This window comes from Lutra lutra, chromosome 12 (assembly GCF_902655055.1).
Source record: "Lutra lutra chromosome 12, mLutLut1.2, whole genome shotgun sequence".
Classification (NCBI taxonomy): Eukaryota; Metazoa; Chordata; class Mammalia; order Carnivora; family Mustelidae; genus Lutra; species Lutra lutra.
The window spans coordinates 60,227,076-60,242,779 of NC_062289.1; the positions used below are offsets into that span (position 1 = coordinate 60,227,076).

The 15,704-nt window shown below is 45.7% G+C and overlaps 1 protein-coding gene across 1 annotated transcript in view; it reads left to right on the forward strand.

Annotated features, from left to right (window-relative positions):
- The first annotated feature begins 277 nt into the window (after positions 1 to 277).
- Positions 278 to 15,704, forward strand: part of APCDD1 (APC down-regulated 1) — a 32,972-nt gene continuing 17,545 nt past the window's right edge. The window contains exons 1-2 of the mRNA XM_047697647.1: positions 278 to 470; positions 13,590 to 13,773. Of these exons, the coding sequence (XP_047553603.1) occupies positions 413 to 470; positions 13,590 to 13,773 (242 nt within the window). The 5' untranslated portion in view covers positions 278 to 412. The remainder of the gene's footprint in view (positions 471 to 13,589; positions 13,774 to 15,704) is intronic.

Below are 15,704 nucleotides of genomic sequence, written 5' to 3' on the forward strand. Positions count from 1 at the left end.
GAAATATGAAGAGACGCTGCAGCTGCGGCGGTGGTGGCGGCCAGTGCAGCTCGGAGCGGCGCGCGCTGCGGTGGTGGCGGCGGCGGCGGCGGCGGCCGGGGAGGGACTCAGAGGGCCCGGGTGCCGGGAGGCCGGGAGCGGGGACGGGACCGGGCCGGGCGCGCGGGGCTCCGACGGCGCCCAGAGAGCGCGCGCCCCGCAGCCCCCGCGCCGCGCCCTCTGGGCATGGGGCGCGCCGCTGCCGCCTGACGCGCGGGGCCTGGGCCGGCCGCCCGTGTCCCCGCGCCGCCGCCTCGTCGAGTCCTTCGGGCTGGAGGCGGGGGGACAGAGCGCGCGCGGCGCCGCGGCCGTTCCCGGGGAGCGGCGTCCCTGGACGGCGGGCGGCTCGGGCGGTCCCGGAGGAGGACTGGAGATGTCCGGTCTGTGCCGCCTCCTGCTCGCGTACCTGTTCCCGGCCCTCCTGCTTCACGGTGAGTTCCTGCGCGGGCGACCGCCGCTCCCCCTGCCCGCCTCCCGGGAGAGGGTGCTCGCGGGTCCCCCGGCGGTGGCCGGAGCTGGTTTGCGGCTGGAGCTTGCTTTCTGGAAGGGTGCGGAGCTCACACACAGACCCCTTTTAGCTCCTGAATGGATTGCATCAAGTTCCAGGGAAAACTTTTACGCGCTTTTGGGGTTTCAGAGTGTGGACTGTCATGAAATCGTGGGCTTGGCCATCCAGTTTCCAAAGTGTCAAGAGTGCCTGCCAGAGGGGCTCTTGATGTGGTGCAAGCTTTTGTGGGGCTGGAAAGCGAAACCGTGGTCATTTAAGGGGGAAAACAGCCCGCGCGCGTTTCTCTGTGCCCTCGGAGAGGACTAGTGTTTGCTGAAGGTGTGGTGGTGGGGCTCTCCCCCAAGTGGACTGGGTGCAGTCTCAAGGAGCAGGGGACTCTGAACAGTCAAGGTGTAATTATGAAAACCGGTCTCCGAAGGTTCTCCGGCCCCGGACACCTTGTTTGCCTTCCGACTCTTGCTTGATGGTTTTGTTTCTGCGCCTCATGGGCCCCATTTCCTCGGGGGCTCCAGTAAACCTTAGCCGGAGAACATCAGCTCTTTCAAAGAGTTCCAGGAATTGCACTGAAAAAAAATAAGGCCGATTTTGTGGGAGATTGGTGTTGATCCTCGCTGCAGGCGGTGGCAGAACACGTTGTGCTGATTGAGAAGTCCTGAGCGAACTTTCCCTAATGGTGGCCACCTGACATTTAAGGGAGCGTCTCCACCCAGAGCGTGGCTCTCCTTCCTCCACACCACCAAGCCTCCCCAACCTCTGCAGGTCAGATGAGCACCCTCAAAGACAGTTTCTCTCCGTGGAGCCTCAGAATGCATGTATGTAGCTAGCACCCAGACCAGACTGTGACCCCCATCCCACCCCACTGCAGCCCCCCACCCTGCAGTGATCTAGAAAGGCAGGAGCCAGTGAATCCTGGAGCTATGGAAGTGGCTCTTTGCTTTGTAGTCCTGCTTCAGGGCAGACAGCTCCAGGCCCTGCTAAGGTGTCCAGTGGGGCCAGACCTGCCTGATTGCCAAGGTGTGTCTTCGAGCCCCAGTGATCCCAGACTTTAAAAGTCAGGATGGAAGGCTTGCAGTTCCAGGGCCAAAGAGAGAAGGTATAATTATAGGGTTGCACTCCTAGGCCCATCTGCTTAGAATTACAGAGCAGTTTTAATCTTTGGCTGAAACATGAAACAAATCAGAGCCAATGAACAGATCAAACAGCAGCTGCCACACACACCAGAAGAAAGAGTGAGAGAGATGAAACAGAGAAAATTGTCCCCCTAAAAAAAAATCTGTTGTAATATCTGCAAACAAAAATGGCAGGATGGTCAAATGACTTTAACATGAGAGATTACTTGAAAATTGGGCATAAACAGAATTTTCTTTTTTCTTTTTTTTTTTTTTTTTTGCATTTTGAACTACAGAAGTGGTCCTCATATGCATCGTGGACTGGCTAGTTCTGAACGGTTTCTCCTTCCTTTCAGAGACGGGTGTTGTAATTATACTTCCTACTCTGCCCGCTAGTCTAAGCTGGAATGGTAACTAATAGTTAGTAATAAAAGCCCCAGTATACCCTTGTGAGTGTAGCCCCAAATCTCCCAATTTGAGTCTGTGTTGGCCTGAACTTCTCGGGATTAGAGATTGACCCAGTTGTGCTAGAAGGAGAACCTTGTGATGAGGAAGGAAGGGGTCAGTCTGCACTCTAACCCGAGTGGTGGGGGGGAGTGCATCAGACCCTGTGCATGGTGATGAAGAGGATATAAGAGAAAAAAGGCAGTTTGCAAATTCTAACTGGATGAATCTGCAATGGCAAAATTATTCATGCTGTAGTTGCTCACAGATCCCCTTGGATCTGGCAGGGAGTGTTGGACTCTAGCACAAAAAATAAACAGATGGAATGGTGGTTCAACGTATAAATCCTTGGGATTTAAGAAAGCCTTGTCATAATTCGTTAGGATAATGTAAAGCACCAGGAAATGATTGAGTATTCTCCTTTTCCTCCTGATTTTTCCCGATTCATGTTAATTTTAACTGAAAATGGGTATTGATCGTCTTAACCCTAGTGAATGGCTTGACGAATGTGTCCTACTCTATAGGAGGTTTTACAAGCATTTAAAAATTCTGTAGTGACAGATGAGCTTAATCGTATATTTTAGTAGTTATGAGTTGAAGGAAATTACCTAAAATCTTCTTAGAATGGCTTAATGGTTTTTTTTTCCTGATACCTAGGCATCTTATTTTACTAACCCTAGGACATTATTTGTCTGTTTAGGGTAGCAATTGTTAGGTAACAACAGATTTTCTGGGGTCAGGAGTGTATTTGTGACAAACTTTGAGTATAGTTTCAGACATCATTTATAGAGTTACACTAGCAAGTCACATTAATAAGATTAAAAAGTACACGAGGCCTTCAGGAAGATTCTGTGTAAGGATGACATAGAAAAACTATGATGTTTGGCCTCCAGTCTTTGCTCAGTTTGTTGGTTACTTTTATTTCAACTCATTGCAAGTCATAAATCACCCCTATGTCCTACTGGTGAGTAAATTAGGCTCTGGCCAGACTTGGAGCCTGTTGTTTGTTTTTGCTGTTTTTTAAACTGTAAATGTAGAGCAGGACTCAAGTTCAAAATCTAATGGCATAAAAGTATACACGTCAGTTTTACTTTCCTCTCCTTCCACTTCTGAAAACAATTGAATTTCTTAATCCAAATAAAACCTATTGAATGTCACGGAGGTATGCAGCTGGAAGACGTCCGTTATCACTGTTTTCTTTGCTTAGATGAAAAGCCACAAAAATCATCCGGCTCCAGAAACACAGATTAGCATGAGGTATTCCAGAATAAGTGGTGCTTTAATGCACAGCAAAATGCAGACTCCCCTTGCTAATGGAAATATTTGATTTTAAGTTTTGGAACTGATGTTGGGGGAGATGTTCTACCCCCCATGCCGTTTACTTGTGTAGCATTCGTTGACTTTTCTGAAAGGTGAAGGCACTTTTGAGCTATTCCCTTTCATCCAAGGAATTCTAGCAAAATGGAAAAAAAAGAAAAAAAGAAAGAAAGAAAAACTAAATTTCCAAATGCGAGCTTACCCAACAAAATTGGCCAAAACACTTAAATAGGGTAAAATAAGAATCTTTGAAATACCGTTTTACTAAAGAAGACAGTTTTTGTAACCAAGAAAACACTGTGTTTCCTGCACCCTCTCCCCCTTGGTCATAAAATGAAATCTTGAGAAGAAATCTGACTCAGTGGTACATAACAAGGGGCAAGGGTCTTAGATGTTAAATATTCTCTTGCGAAATCAATTGACTTGCTTCAAATACGCAGCTAGGCAGATCTATAATAACAATGTTCATTCTTTTTCTCCCCAAACAAGAAGAGAACTAAACCTTAAGTGGATGATATGACTGTGTAATTACATAGTGTTTAGGGACAGACTGATGACAACTTGATATAATCAATTAAAGTGAAGCATAAAACATTTAAGACTCGAAACATGAAAAGCTAGGTTAGTGATTGTATACATCTGCTGAAAGCTCACACAGCAGGACGTGTCTTCGATAGACCCCCGCGTGTAGCTTTGAAATGAAGACCCTGCCATCGTTGTCCATGCACGCCTTCTTACTGTGTCAAGATTGTATGTGTTTGGGTCCTTGTGTAGCTCTGATTTGGGAATAGAATTATTCTGGGATGTTATGGGATGGGTATCGAGGTCAGAGAAATGATAGGGGAACACCCTAAAATTATTAAGGGTGTTCTGTAAGGGTTTTCCAGTTTCATTCACTCAGCAAGTACCTTTATGAGGCCCTACTGTGTGCCAGGTACCACTGTGTGCCAGGGACAGGAGCTGTGAGGAGGCCCATACTCCCTTTCCTGCAGAGCCCCAAAGAATATTGAGGGGTGAGGAAGGAAAGCTTGTTGCAAGGCTCCAGAGCTGGGAGGATGGCATGCTCTGTAGTACTTTCCTTGCTGAGAATCCCACCAAACTGTCCCAAACCTACATATACCCCACGCGCACCATGCAAGCGTGCTTGCACATGCGCACATGCACACATGCACAGACACACACACCACGCACACCTGCACATGCGCACGACTGTGCTGAAGAGCACTGTGCGGCAGCAACAGTCAGCTACAGATGCAACGTGCAAATTGTGCAATTGACACTGGATGTCAACCCCAGTGTCTAACCTGGAGACTGGCATTAGAAGAAAATGACATAGACAATTACCTCATTTGCAGCTACGGTTGAATGGAGCCAGGAATTTGAAATCTTGACTTTATTATATTTCTCATAAAGGGAAAAATGGTTTTAGATAAAAAGGTTTAAAGATTGGCAACAGCTGCTCTTTCAGCTTTGATCTCAAAAAACAATTTGGAAATAAAAATAAGAGCTTGGTAAGCATAGCTACCCACATGATAGTAAAATCCAGTTTGTCTGCAACACATACAGGCTTTTATTCCAACAGCATGAAAAGCTGAGCTGGAGTTTATCTAGCAGAATCCATGGTAAAGCATACATTTACAGTAATGACTGCTTATTTAATTGGGTAGGGCAATTTCATGGCTAGGTAATTACGTGCATTTAATCTAATCAGTCACATTTTATCTGCTTTGGGTTTTTACATATCCCACCAGTTCTAACTTGAGAATACATTCTCACTCTGATTATCCAAGTGATACATGTCACATTATTTAAAACAGAGGCATGCAAAGTGAACGAGGAAAGCATCACTCAGAACCCCCTCCTCGGAGACAACCATTGTTAATATTTTTCCATATGCTTATTTAGCCTTTAAAAAGTTTCTTTAAAGGATTGCACTACATGTTATAGAGACTGTCCTGATCAAAGATTAGTTTAAGTCCCAAGTATGCTTGAAAATCATTTCCTTCCCCACTAATTTTACATTTTATTACACATAAAATAGTGTGGAGCTTTTGCTTCTCCGTCTCGAGTGGCAGGTGAGAAACTCTGGAATGTATCTAAATAATTCAAATTTTTTAAAATGTTATTGAAAAATTGGGGATTTGGACATGGGGTATATTTTCCTTCTATTTCACATTTCCTTTCATTTAAAAACAATGGCCCACACGTGAGGGAGAACCTCCCAGGTATTCAGCTATTTGGTAAATGAATGAATCTTGACTTTCAAACATTCAAGTAGTCCTTGCTCACCAGTTCCCTGTTCCCCCATCTTTCACTCTTCTGTTTAGTCCCTCCCTGTCCCTGGACTGGCTACTTTCTGAAAACACCCTGGATTTAGGAACAAGCTTTGCTGGGGATGACCACGGCAAAACTAATATATTCATTCCCTTTGAGAGCTATGCTAAGGACTGCTTTCTGAATGCAAACTGGTGACTTCAGTGGTATCAATGGTCACCTGGTCACACGGGCTTTGTATTTGGGGTGTCAGTCTCTGCCTAAATGGTCAACCCTATGCTTCCTTTCATTTCCGGAAATCTGGGGCTTTTTATCGATGTCCCTGAGAGTTTTCAGTCTCTGAACAGTAGACCATGACAATTATGATAGTGCTTGAGGTCTTTCTGCAGTCATTTTGGATTACTGTTACAGAGTGATTTATTCTCTGGGAGTAAATCACTCGTGCACACACACGCACACACATGCAGGCATGTGAGTCAGCCTTCCAGAGCTCCGGGATCTTGTTTAGTTCTCTAGAAGTGGTAACCTGTAAAATAATACCCTGAAGCCTTCAGGAATTTTTTTTTTCAGTAGGTGAATAATTTTCTTCCTGAGTCTACTATTCTCTCCCACACTTACTTGAAAGAAATACTCACTTGTCGTCATAATTTTATCTGAGCCCAGGCCCTAAGACCCCCAGTCTTGGAGACCATTTTATGGAGAAGTCCTTTTCCTGATTGAGAGCTCTGCTGGACAGGGAACAGGGCTATGGAGAGCTTCCCGCTTAGTCGGTGTCATGGACTGGCAATTTATAGAATACTGCACATTTAAAAGTGGTTCTCTGCTTCTAACTTTCTATACCTAGGTAGTAACTGGCATTTGAGAATGAGATAGCCTGTGCATAAAGTAAATTGTTCATTGTCACACAAACTTTACTTATGATTATTGTTGTTATAATTTTTACTTTTATCCAAGTAGTAGGAACATATGGGATGATCTGCCCAAAGCCACCTTGAAGACCAAATTCACAGTCACTTTCTTACTGGATGGTGGTTGTTTCTTAATCCTTTGAGGTATTTTTTTTTCCCTTATTAAGCAAAATCTTAATAAAAGAACCCAACTAACTTATCTTCTCAGTTAACCAAAATATCTAGAATCCTCAGTTGACCCATATGTTGACATGATTTGTGCCTGCACTCCCCCACACAGACTTAATCACTCTGGTCTTATAAGAAAAAAAAGAAAGAAAAAAGAAAAAAAAAACACTTCATGGCTTAAATAGGGTTGTTACCTGTTCGGTCTAGCATTTCTGTATCCGGCACTGATGTTCCTCATAATGACCTTGAGTCACTTTGAGAACCTGAATCATCAGAGAACGACCATAAATGTCAACTGCATTCAACATAAAACGGCAGAATTTTCAACAACCAGCTCTTGTGATTAGCCACACTTTCAGTTACATAGGTAGTCCAATTAAATGGGGGTTTTAAAAAGTTATTATATATAATAAGCAGATTTATTATAAATAATAGACAGCAGCTATTCTAATAGTTGCCACCCCTGAGTACTGCATTGCTAAGTACCGGGATGACGGATTTACATAATTTAAGATTAGTACATATAGGACATATAAATTAGGACACGTAGGACATAAAAATATTTTGCACAAGTCTTTTTAGATGCAGTGCTAAATTAGTATTCATTCCTACTTTTCTTTCTCCCTCCCTTCCCTCCTCTTTCCTTTCTTTGACTATAACTTCTTATGTACCTTCTCCACAACATGTAAAAGATGGTCAGGACAAAAAAAACTCAAGAGACTATGAAAGAGATTTACTGCTGTTTGTCCAGAGTGCTTCCCATCTCTTATCTTTCTTATTTATTCAGGCAAAAATGATATGCTGAGCTATCGTCATAGAAGCTTCAGAATGGATTTTCCTGTTTCCCATCTGTTTCCCATACCTCCGAAATTGGGAAAAGCGATCTTCCCAAAACGGAATTCCTGTTGTGCTCGTACACTGGTAACATCTTTCGTGGTTTCTCTTCACCTTTCCAGTGAAGGGCACGCTCTGTCTGCTATGTGGCACTCTTGATCATGGACCTGCCTCTCTACTTCTGCTCCTCTGTTGTGGGCCACCCCGTGGTGCCTGCTCCCCGAGCCCAGCCCCAGTTCCTCCTACATGAACCCCTCCTGTCCACATCCTTATATTTGGGTATGCTGTGTACTCTGCCCAGACCACTTCCACTCAGCATTCAAGGCATGGTTGTCCCTCTGCGAACCTTCCAAGGATGAATTCAGAGCCTGTTCTCTCTGTCCTACGAGTCCCTCTACAAGCCTGCTTGGGGTCTGGTTTCTGGTCCAACTGAGACTCCCTTAGGCCATAATGTTTACAGCTTCCATGTCTAGAACAGAGCCTGGCCCTTCAGAACCTTTCTGATGGTTAGAATGAATGAGTTGCTAGTTTCAGTCCCAAACTGGAATTGACCTATTCTGAGCGACACAGTGAACACCGGGGTCCCTGAGTTGACCAGAAGTCCTTGGAGGGCACTCCATGGGCAATCCTAAGATGGAAGTCTGGGGGATAAGGAAAGCTGTTAACCTTGACCTCTCCTACAGCTAGACTTGGCGCTTCAAATGGCCTTTTAATTCTAAAAGGCATTTCATAGAAGTAGCACTCATGAGAAGGCCAACCAGAGTTTCCATCCCAGAAAAACTAAATAAATATTAGAGACCACTCCTGGCAGTTGACTGTAGACCTAAGAGACAAGTTTCTCTGACTGTACAGCAGCCCCGGCTTTCACATGACCCATTTAATTTTGTTCCCACCAAGGTGATGGGTCCTGGAAGGGCAAAGATAGAAAGGAACCAATCCCATTTTTTTCTACCTTAAAAATACAGTATCAGGGGGCGCCTGGGTGGCTCAGTGGGTTAAAGCCTGTGCCTTCGGCTTGGGTCATGATCTCAGGGTCCTGGGATCGAGCCCCACATCAGGCTCTCTGCTCAGCGGAGAGCCTGCTTCCCTTCCTCTCTCTCTCTCTGCCTGCCTCTCTGCCTACTTGTGATCTCTGTCAGATAAATAAAATCTTAAAAAAAAAAATACAGTATCAGCCTCAAGTATGAACCCTAACTCACTGTATGCTGAAGAGCTATGCTAACTGTAGAATTCTACCTGGCTGTTTATGCTGCTGCTTTTCTGCACTGACAATCTTGCTGTGTCTGTGACCTTTGTTCTGTGACCATAAGAGCAATGGCCAAGTGCAGAGTTGTCCCTAGAAACCCGAGTGACGTATGATCTTGTGCCTGCTTTCGAATGATCGGCGTATTGGTGGTTCTGGGATTTTATTTCTTCCACCCTTGGTTAAAAAGCATCCCTGTAGTTCCCTTCCTTTGTGACTGGCCTTATGAACGACCCATGCATATTCTGACCACCACTCCCTCTTCCTCTGTCTTTGAACTCCCAGCTTCCTTCCCAGAAACCCCCTTCATCATCCCCACCCTTGTTCTTTGACATTCAGGCCAATGAGCCCTTGAGAGCCTTAAGGTCGGAAAAAACTTATCTTCATTCTCCTTCATGCTTCCGGCTCCTAAAATATACAAAGAGTGAATAGGTATTTGTTAAACTGAGCCACAGAGCCCAGCGCTTTGGGTCCCGCCTCTTCTGCACGGGGGTCACCAGTTAACTTGGTCACGGAGCCCTGTGTCTTTTTTTACTCCGAGCTCTCTGGCCTTCTCAGTGCTCAGAGGGAGCCTGGCTGTGGCTGACTTTTACCGTTATTTTAACTCTGCTGTTAGTTAGGAAGGACTTTTTTAATTTATTTTTTATTTTTATTTTTATTTTTTTTTAGGAAGGACTTTTTGAGGGTGGTCTAAAAGCCTAATCACTATGGAAAATAATAACACATTTCATGAGAACTATGTCTGAGTTCAGGAAGACAGTCTCAGCAAATCCTGAAACCAACCCTGAGAGACGGGTAATGTTATCCCCTCTTCATAGATGAGTAGACAGAAGCTTGGAGGTTAAGTTGTTTCTTTCAGGTAACCATGCTAATGGTGTGTTTCATTGATTGGAAGACCCACCTTTTTTTTTTTCCCCCTATTTTAAGATCTCTGCAGTGGAAGTGCATCTGAGGGTTGATGGGGGTCCCAGTCCACGTTAGCTTGCAGGCAGCAGTCACGGGCAAGGTGCTGCAGGCTTGGCCTGCGTGAGTCTGAACACAGCAGCTCACACTGTCATCACATCACTTCCTTTGCGTGACCCCTTAGTTACTCCCCGTCTATGGACTAGCTGCAAATAGGTCAGTTTTGAAAATAGAGTCGATGTCTGAATCACGCATGCTTGGCTATTTTCTCCATAAGTCACTTAATAAATTTCACCCTTCAAAACCAGCGTGGCTTGGAGCAGAGCAGTGGGGGGCAAGTTTGACCTCAGTGAGGCAGATACTTACATTGCAACTGTCAATTACGTAGAAAGGAAGATACCCACCAAAAGATGAGGCCCTGTTCCTGTTTTGCTGTTGAGATATGTGCAAAGCAAACCCATTACCTGTCACACATGAAGCGCTGTAACGGAAGGCAAGAAATGTCAGATCTCTCTGACCAGAGCAATGTCAGAGAAGTGGGGTGCTGCTGTGCACGAGTCAGGGGGATTTTGGGACCCTCGTGCAGAAATCATTGAGCGGCAAGTGTTTTTGTCACTGGTTGTAAAATAATAATGCATCTTAATAATCCTTGAAGTCTTGGATTCGGGGAAATTCTTTAAGTGGCAGATCTAGTTTCAGACTCAGGCAGCCTAGCTCCAGAATCTTCGCCCACATCCACTCTCCTTCCGGCTTTTATCATCTTTACGGGAAAGCAGTTGCAGGGTGTAAAGGGGTTTACAAATCAATGTTTAGAACATAGCATGGTCGATAGGGAGACGATGATGGTTCTTTGCCGCACGCTCGGTGTCCCATTTAAAGCAGCATCTTCCCCAGCTCCCAGTGCTTCATAACTTGAATTCAAATCTGTTTTAAGTTAGCCACGTCGTAATTGATCACATAGACGGTTGAGCCACCAGACAGTGAGCTGTCTTGTCCTTTATTTCTTGATTGCCTAAAGGGGAATTCAGGAACTGCTTCCCATCTTCGAGGTAATTACAGCTCTTGGGATCCATAGAGGTCCCTAGTAACCCCCTCTTCCTCCACTAGTTCAAAGCCGACAGAGAGATCAGCAGAGGTCTCAGACAGATGGGGGTGAAAACATGAGAACTGTGATAATACTCAGTCAGAAATCACAGTATCAGGGAGCCTGGGTGGCTCAGTGGGTTAAGCCTCTGCCTTCGGCTCAGGTCATGATCTCTGGGTCCTGGGATCGAGCTCTGCATCAGGCTCCCTACTCAGTGGGGAGCCTGCTTCCCCTCTCTCTCTCTGCCTGCCTCTCTGCCTACTTGTGATCTCTGTCTGTCAAATAAATAAAATCTTTGAAAAGATGAAAGAAATCGCAGTATCGACAGATGTCCATGGTGAGATTGCTAACAGTTCACCCCTGAATTTCTTGGCCTTTCTACCTCGTGCCACAGCCAGACAGCCAAAGGGTCCGGGTGCCTACTACATGGGCAGGGCAGGCACTAATAAAATGCATGTGCAGTTGGTCCTTGAACAACACAGCTTTGACCTGCGTGGGTTCATTTACATGTGGCTTTTTTTTTCGATAAAGACAGTATAGTACTGTATGTATATTTTCTGTTCTTGATAACATTTTCTTTTCTCTAGCTTACTTTACTGTAAGAATATAGTATATAACACATAGAACATGGTGTTCAAGGATAAACTGTATTTTTAAAAGAGGAAAAAGACGAATGGTGTAGTTACGCACACCTGTTCCCGTTGTGCACACAGCTTCAGAGGGTTGGGGAGAGAACTCCCAGAAATGTCATTCTGCTGTCCTCCGTGCAAGCAGAGGCCACCAGTAGGAAGGGCCTCGTTGAACCTCCAGGAACCCATGAGCACCGACACCGCCAGATGTGGATTTCAGGGTTTTAATGTTTCTCACATATTCTTGCTGGGGTCCAAATCACTGGGTTGGACTAAGCAGGGTTGGTGATGAGGTTGCGTTTCATAGGAACGCAGCACTGTCCTCTCATTTCGAATCTCTTTTCACTCTTTTTGAATTAGTTGAATCATACTCATGGGTGTCTCTCCCTCATTCGTTGCCTTTTGCTTCACTTAAGATCCATGGGAACAATTCAATTCAAAGTCACTGCTCTAGTCCAAGGCTAGCATTTTGCTCAGAGGAAGAGCCCAGAGTTCGCATGTGTCTTCTCAGTACCAAAGACTTCCAACAAGATTAGTTCAGCCCTCTCAGTTATGACCAATAACTGAATATTTTCTAAATATCTGAATGTTATCAGCATGTTGTCCGTGTTTCTCCTATAGATTTTCACCCTGTTGCTCTGAGTCACCATGTTCTGGGTCTAACTTTTCATTTTTAAACGATCCCCCCTCAAGCCCTGGTTTCTCTATGAAGTTATTTAGGTGTTGATTACAAAGTATATAATTGCCTCTTCCTAGTACAATTCTGAGGGGTGCATTTTATTTATTTTGTGTACATTTTTATTTTGCTTTTGTCTATTTGTCAGGGGCTTTTTGTTTTGGATCTTTTTTTCTTTTTTGGTTAACAAGGTGCTGAATACTTAGTAGGTCTACAATAAAGACCTATTGATGTGTTAGTTACTTCAGGAGTAATTGACAGCAGAAGTCTGTCAATTTCCTTTGAGAAGGAAAGGAAAGGAAAAGGAAAGGGAGAGTAGGCTTTCAGATTATAACTCAGCTGGCTATGCTTTCCTCTGAACAGGGGCTGGTGGTTATTTTTGCATTCCTTTAAGTGTCTGCCAACCTAAACTGCTTATACTGAAGATGAACTGAGTCAGAATATTCCTTTACCTGTGGAAAATAAAAATATGTAGTCTTCTTGGAGTTATTCTTAATTTAGAACCCTGTATTAGCATTGCCTTTATGGGTGTGAGAGGCTGGAGTGGGAAGGTAATTGGGGAAAAATGTCCCCCACGTCCCCCACTGAAGGGGGGTATATGACTTACGCCCCACTGATGGGCAGCCCTGTAGAAGGTGTCCATCCAGAGACAGAGAGAACCAGAAGATGCCCGGCTTGGGGGGAGCCGCCGGGAGCCGAGCCAGGGAACAAATGTCAGTTAGGAGCCCTCTGAGTTATTCCTGGGCCTTTTTCCGCTCCATCAGAATTCCCCTTCCACTGAGGCTGGTCTCCACGCTCTTGCCCCTCCTCACCTTAATGTGTCACCGCACAAGACCACCCTTCCTGCCGACCCCTTTCTTACGCCTCCGTTGGGTGGCTTTGGAACATATTAATTTCTCTCTTCAGCCCCTGTTACATTCATTTGTCTGCACTGTAAGCTGCTCCCTTAGATGCACTGTTTTATGTGCCATTGCAGAGAGGCACCGGTTTGAGCTCAGGCTTTGCCAGGAACTAGCCAAGAGATCTCCCAGGAGTCTGTGTTGTCTCCCTGGGGTTTGGTTTTCCTGGCTTTCCCACCTGGGAAATACATCCCCCTTTGAGATGTGAACTCCAGGAGAGCAGAGGCAGTGATAAACCTGGTGGGGTAGGAGTACAATTCCTACTTGCAGTGATTTCCTTTTTAATCATTTTTTAAAAGATTTTATTTATTTATTTGAGAGAGAGATACAGAGAAAGAGCAGGAGCAGAGGGGAGAGGCAAAGGGAGAGAAGCAGACTCACCGCTGAGCGAGTAGGCTGAGATCGGGACCTGAGCAAAAGGCAGACACTTAGCCAACTGAGCCACCCAGGCGCCCCGGCCATTTGCGGCGATGTCTTGTCAAGGAGGCCGTTCGTCAGCCTGACTCCAGTGTGCTGCGAGATCTCCCTTCAGCAAACTTCCACTTTTTTTTCAGGGCTGGGAGAGGGCTCTGCCCTCCTTCATCCAGACAGCAGATCCCATCCCAGGTCCTTAGAGAAAAGTGCCTGGAGGGCTTTCAAGGAATCACAGTGCCATCACATGCTCAAACATCTCCACAATGGCGCCAGGATCACCGTGCAGATGCCGCCAGCGATCGAGGGCCACTGGGTGTCCACTGGGTAAGAGGGTCGGGGCTGGACCAAGGCAGGGAAGGTGGAGGGTGGGGGTGGACCAGAGAGCACACATCTGTGGAAGGCCTTCCTCGGGGCTTCTCAGATGCCCAGAGACTGTATCCTATCTGCAATGGTGCACGTGTTATCTAAGTTCTAACTAAAAACCAAGCAACACTTTGAGACTCCAGTGGGTAAAGCACGGAGCTCAGGACTTTAGAAATGTTAGCCAAAGCAGAGATGATGCTTACCACTGTTAACCACAGGCTGTGAGTGAATGGGTCCTTGTTTACTGAACTCTCCTGTATGAAAAGAAACCATTAGCAAGTGAAATTAGGAGTCTGTGTTTCACCAACCCTGAAACATGACTTGCAAGCTTCTGAGGGTCTAAATATTCTAGCCATATTCTGGTAATTTAATATATGGCTTCAGGGTTCTAAGCGTACGTGGAGAGGTACTCAGGCTACCTCCACCAGCCAGGGCGTAGTTCTTTGACTCTCCCAGGCTACAGAGCTGAGATTTATCCCAGTTTGAGCTCTGGCTTATCTTCCATTAGAGCTTTTAAAAATAGCCTAGAGGCAGACCTGCAGTTTTTCCCCTACCCATTAAATTGTTGAGAATTAACAAGGCTTGCTCTGGGATCTGATCACTTCTCCCTTGCAGCCTCTGGGTACCCCGGGGAGGGATCAAATGCGCACAGAGAAGAGAAAAAAAGGAATTTTTATAAGATGATGAAGACCCAGAGGTGGGTTTTTTTTCCCCCTAAAGAGGGGGTTTCTTAAAATAACTGCATGATAAATATTTGCACAATCTTAGTGTGATGTACTTTTAAAGAATTTATCACCTTATTCAAACACCTATTTATTGAGTGTACAAATATTTACAGTGTGCCCAGCACTGTTCTAGATTTTGTGTATCTAGCAGTGAACAAAACAAGACACGATCCCTGTCTTCAGGAATTTTACAAATAAACATACAAAGAAGTACTTTGAAGAGGGAAAAAAACAACAGGTGCTAAAGGAGGATACCAGGGGCCTTATTTTAGGACGGGGGTGGGGTCAGGAAAGGCTACCAGAGGAAAGGACACTTGAGCTGGGATGTCCTTAGCTGTGCGAAGATCCAGGGAAGAGCTTTCCATCTGGAAGAACTAGCAAAGACTGGGTTGGAGAAGCAACTGACCAGGAGTCCTTGTAGCAGGGGAGTAGTAAACCCCGGTGGAGGGACTGGGGTGGGGGCGGTGAGGCAGGGCAGCTCCAGATGAGGCTGCCAGGAAGGGCCGGGACAACTCCAGAGCAGATCTGGCCAGATTGGGGTTAGAACTGGACGGTCATTGAGGAGTTCGCAGCATGGGCCATGCTTAAGACACGATCCAGCTTTCACATGAGGCACTGTGGCTGCAGTGCGGCAAATGGGTAGTAGAAAAAGTGAGAGGAGGATGACCAATTAAAAGATGGTTGTAACAGGTGCATCTAGAGATGACAACGCGTAGGTGAGGGGGTGGTAGGCCGGTGCAGTGCCTGAGGACTTGAGATACCTTGAGCCCTGAGGTCAGGCAGCACACCTTCAGGGCCCTTATGAACAGACTGCAATTACGGCTCTCGCTGGACAGGGCCTCCTTCACAGTGGGGAGGACCTTTGCAGCCCCTCTCGTGCCTTCTCTGCAGAATGCTGGGCTCAGAGTTCCACCGAGTGCCTTCTGAGCATGCGCCCTCCCCGGACTTCCACCGACAGCCTTTCCCAGAAGCGGGTGTCCGCTTGGAGTGATGTTTACCTTTCAGCAGTGTGTTAACTGAAAAATGGAAGTGTTTAGCAGTTTTGAGAATAACAGGTCTTTAGGATTTCAGCTCAAACCATGCAGAGTCTGCTCAAACCATAATTTCTATAAATAATGCATAGTAAATATATATATGTAATATACTATATATTACTGAGTTCTGGTA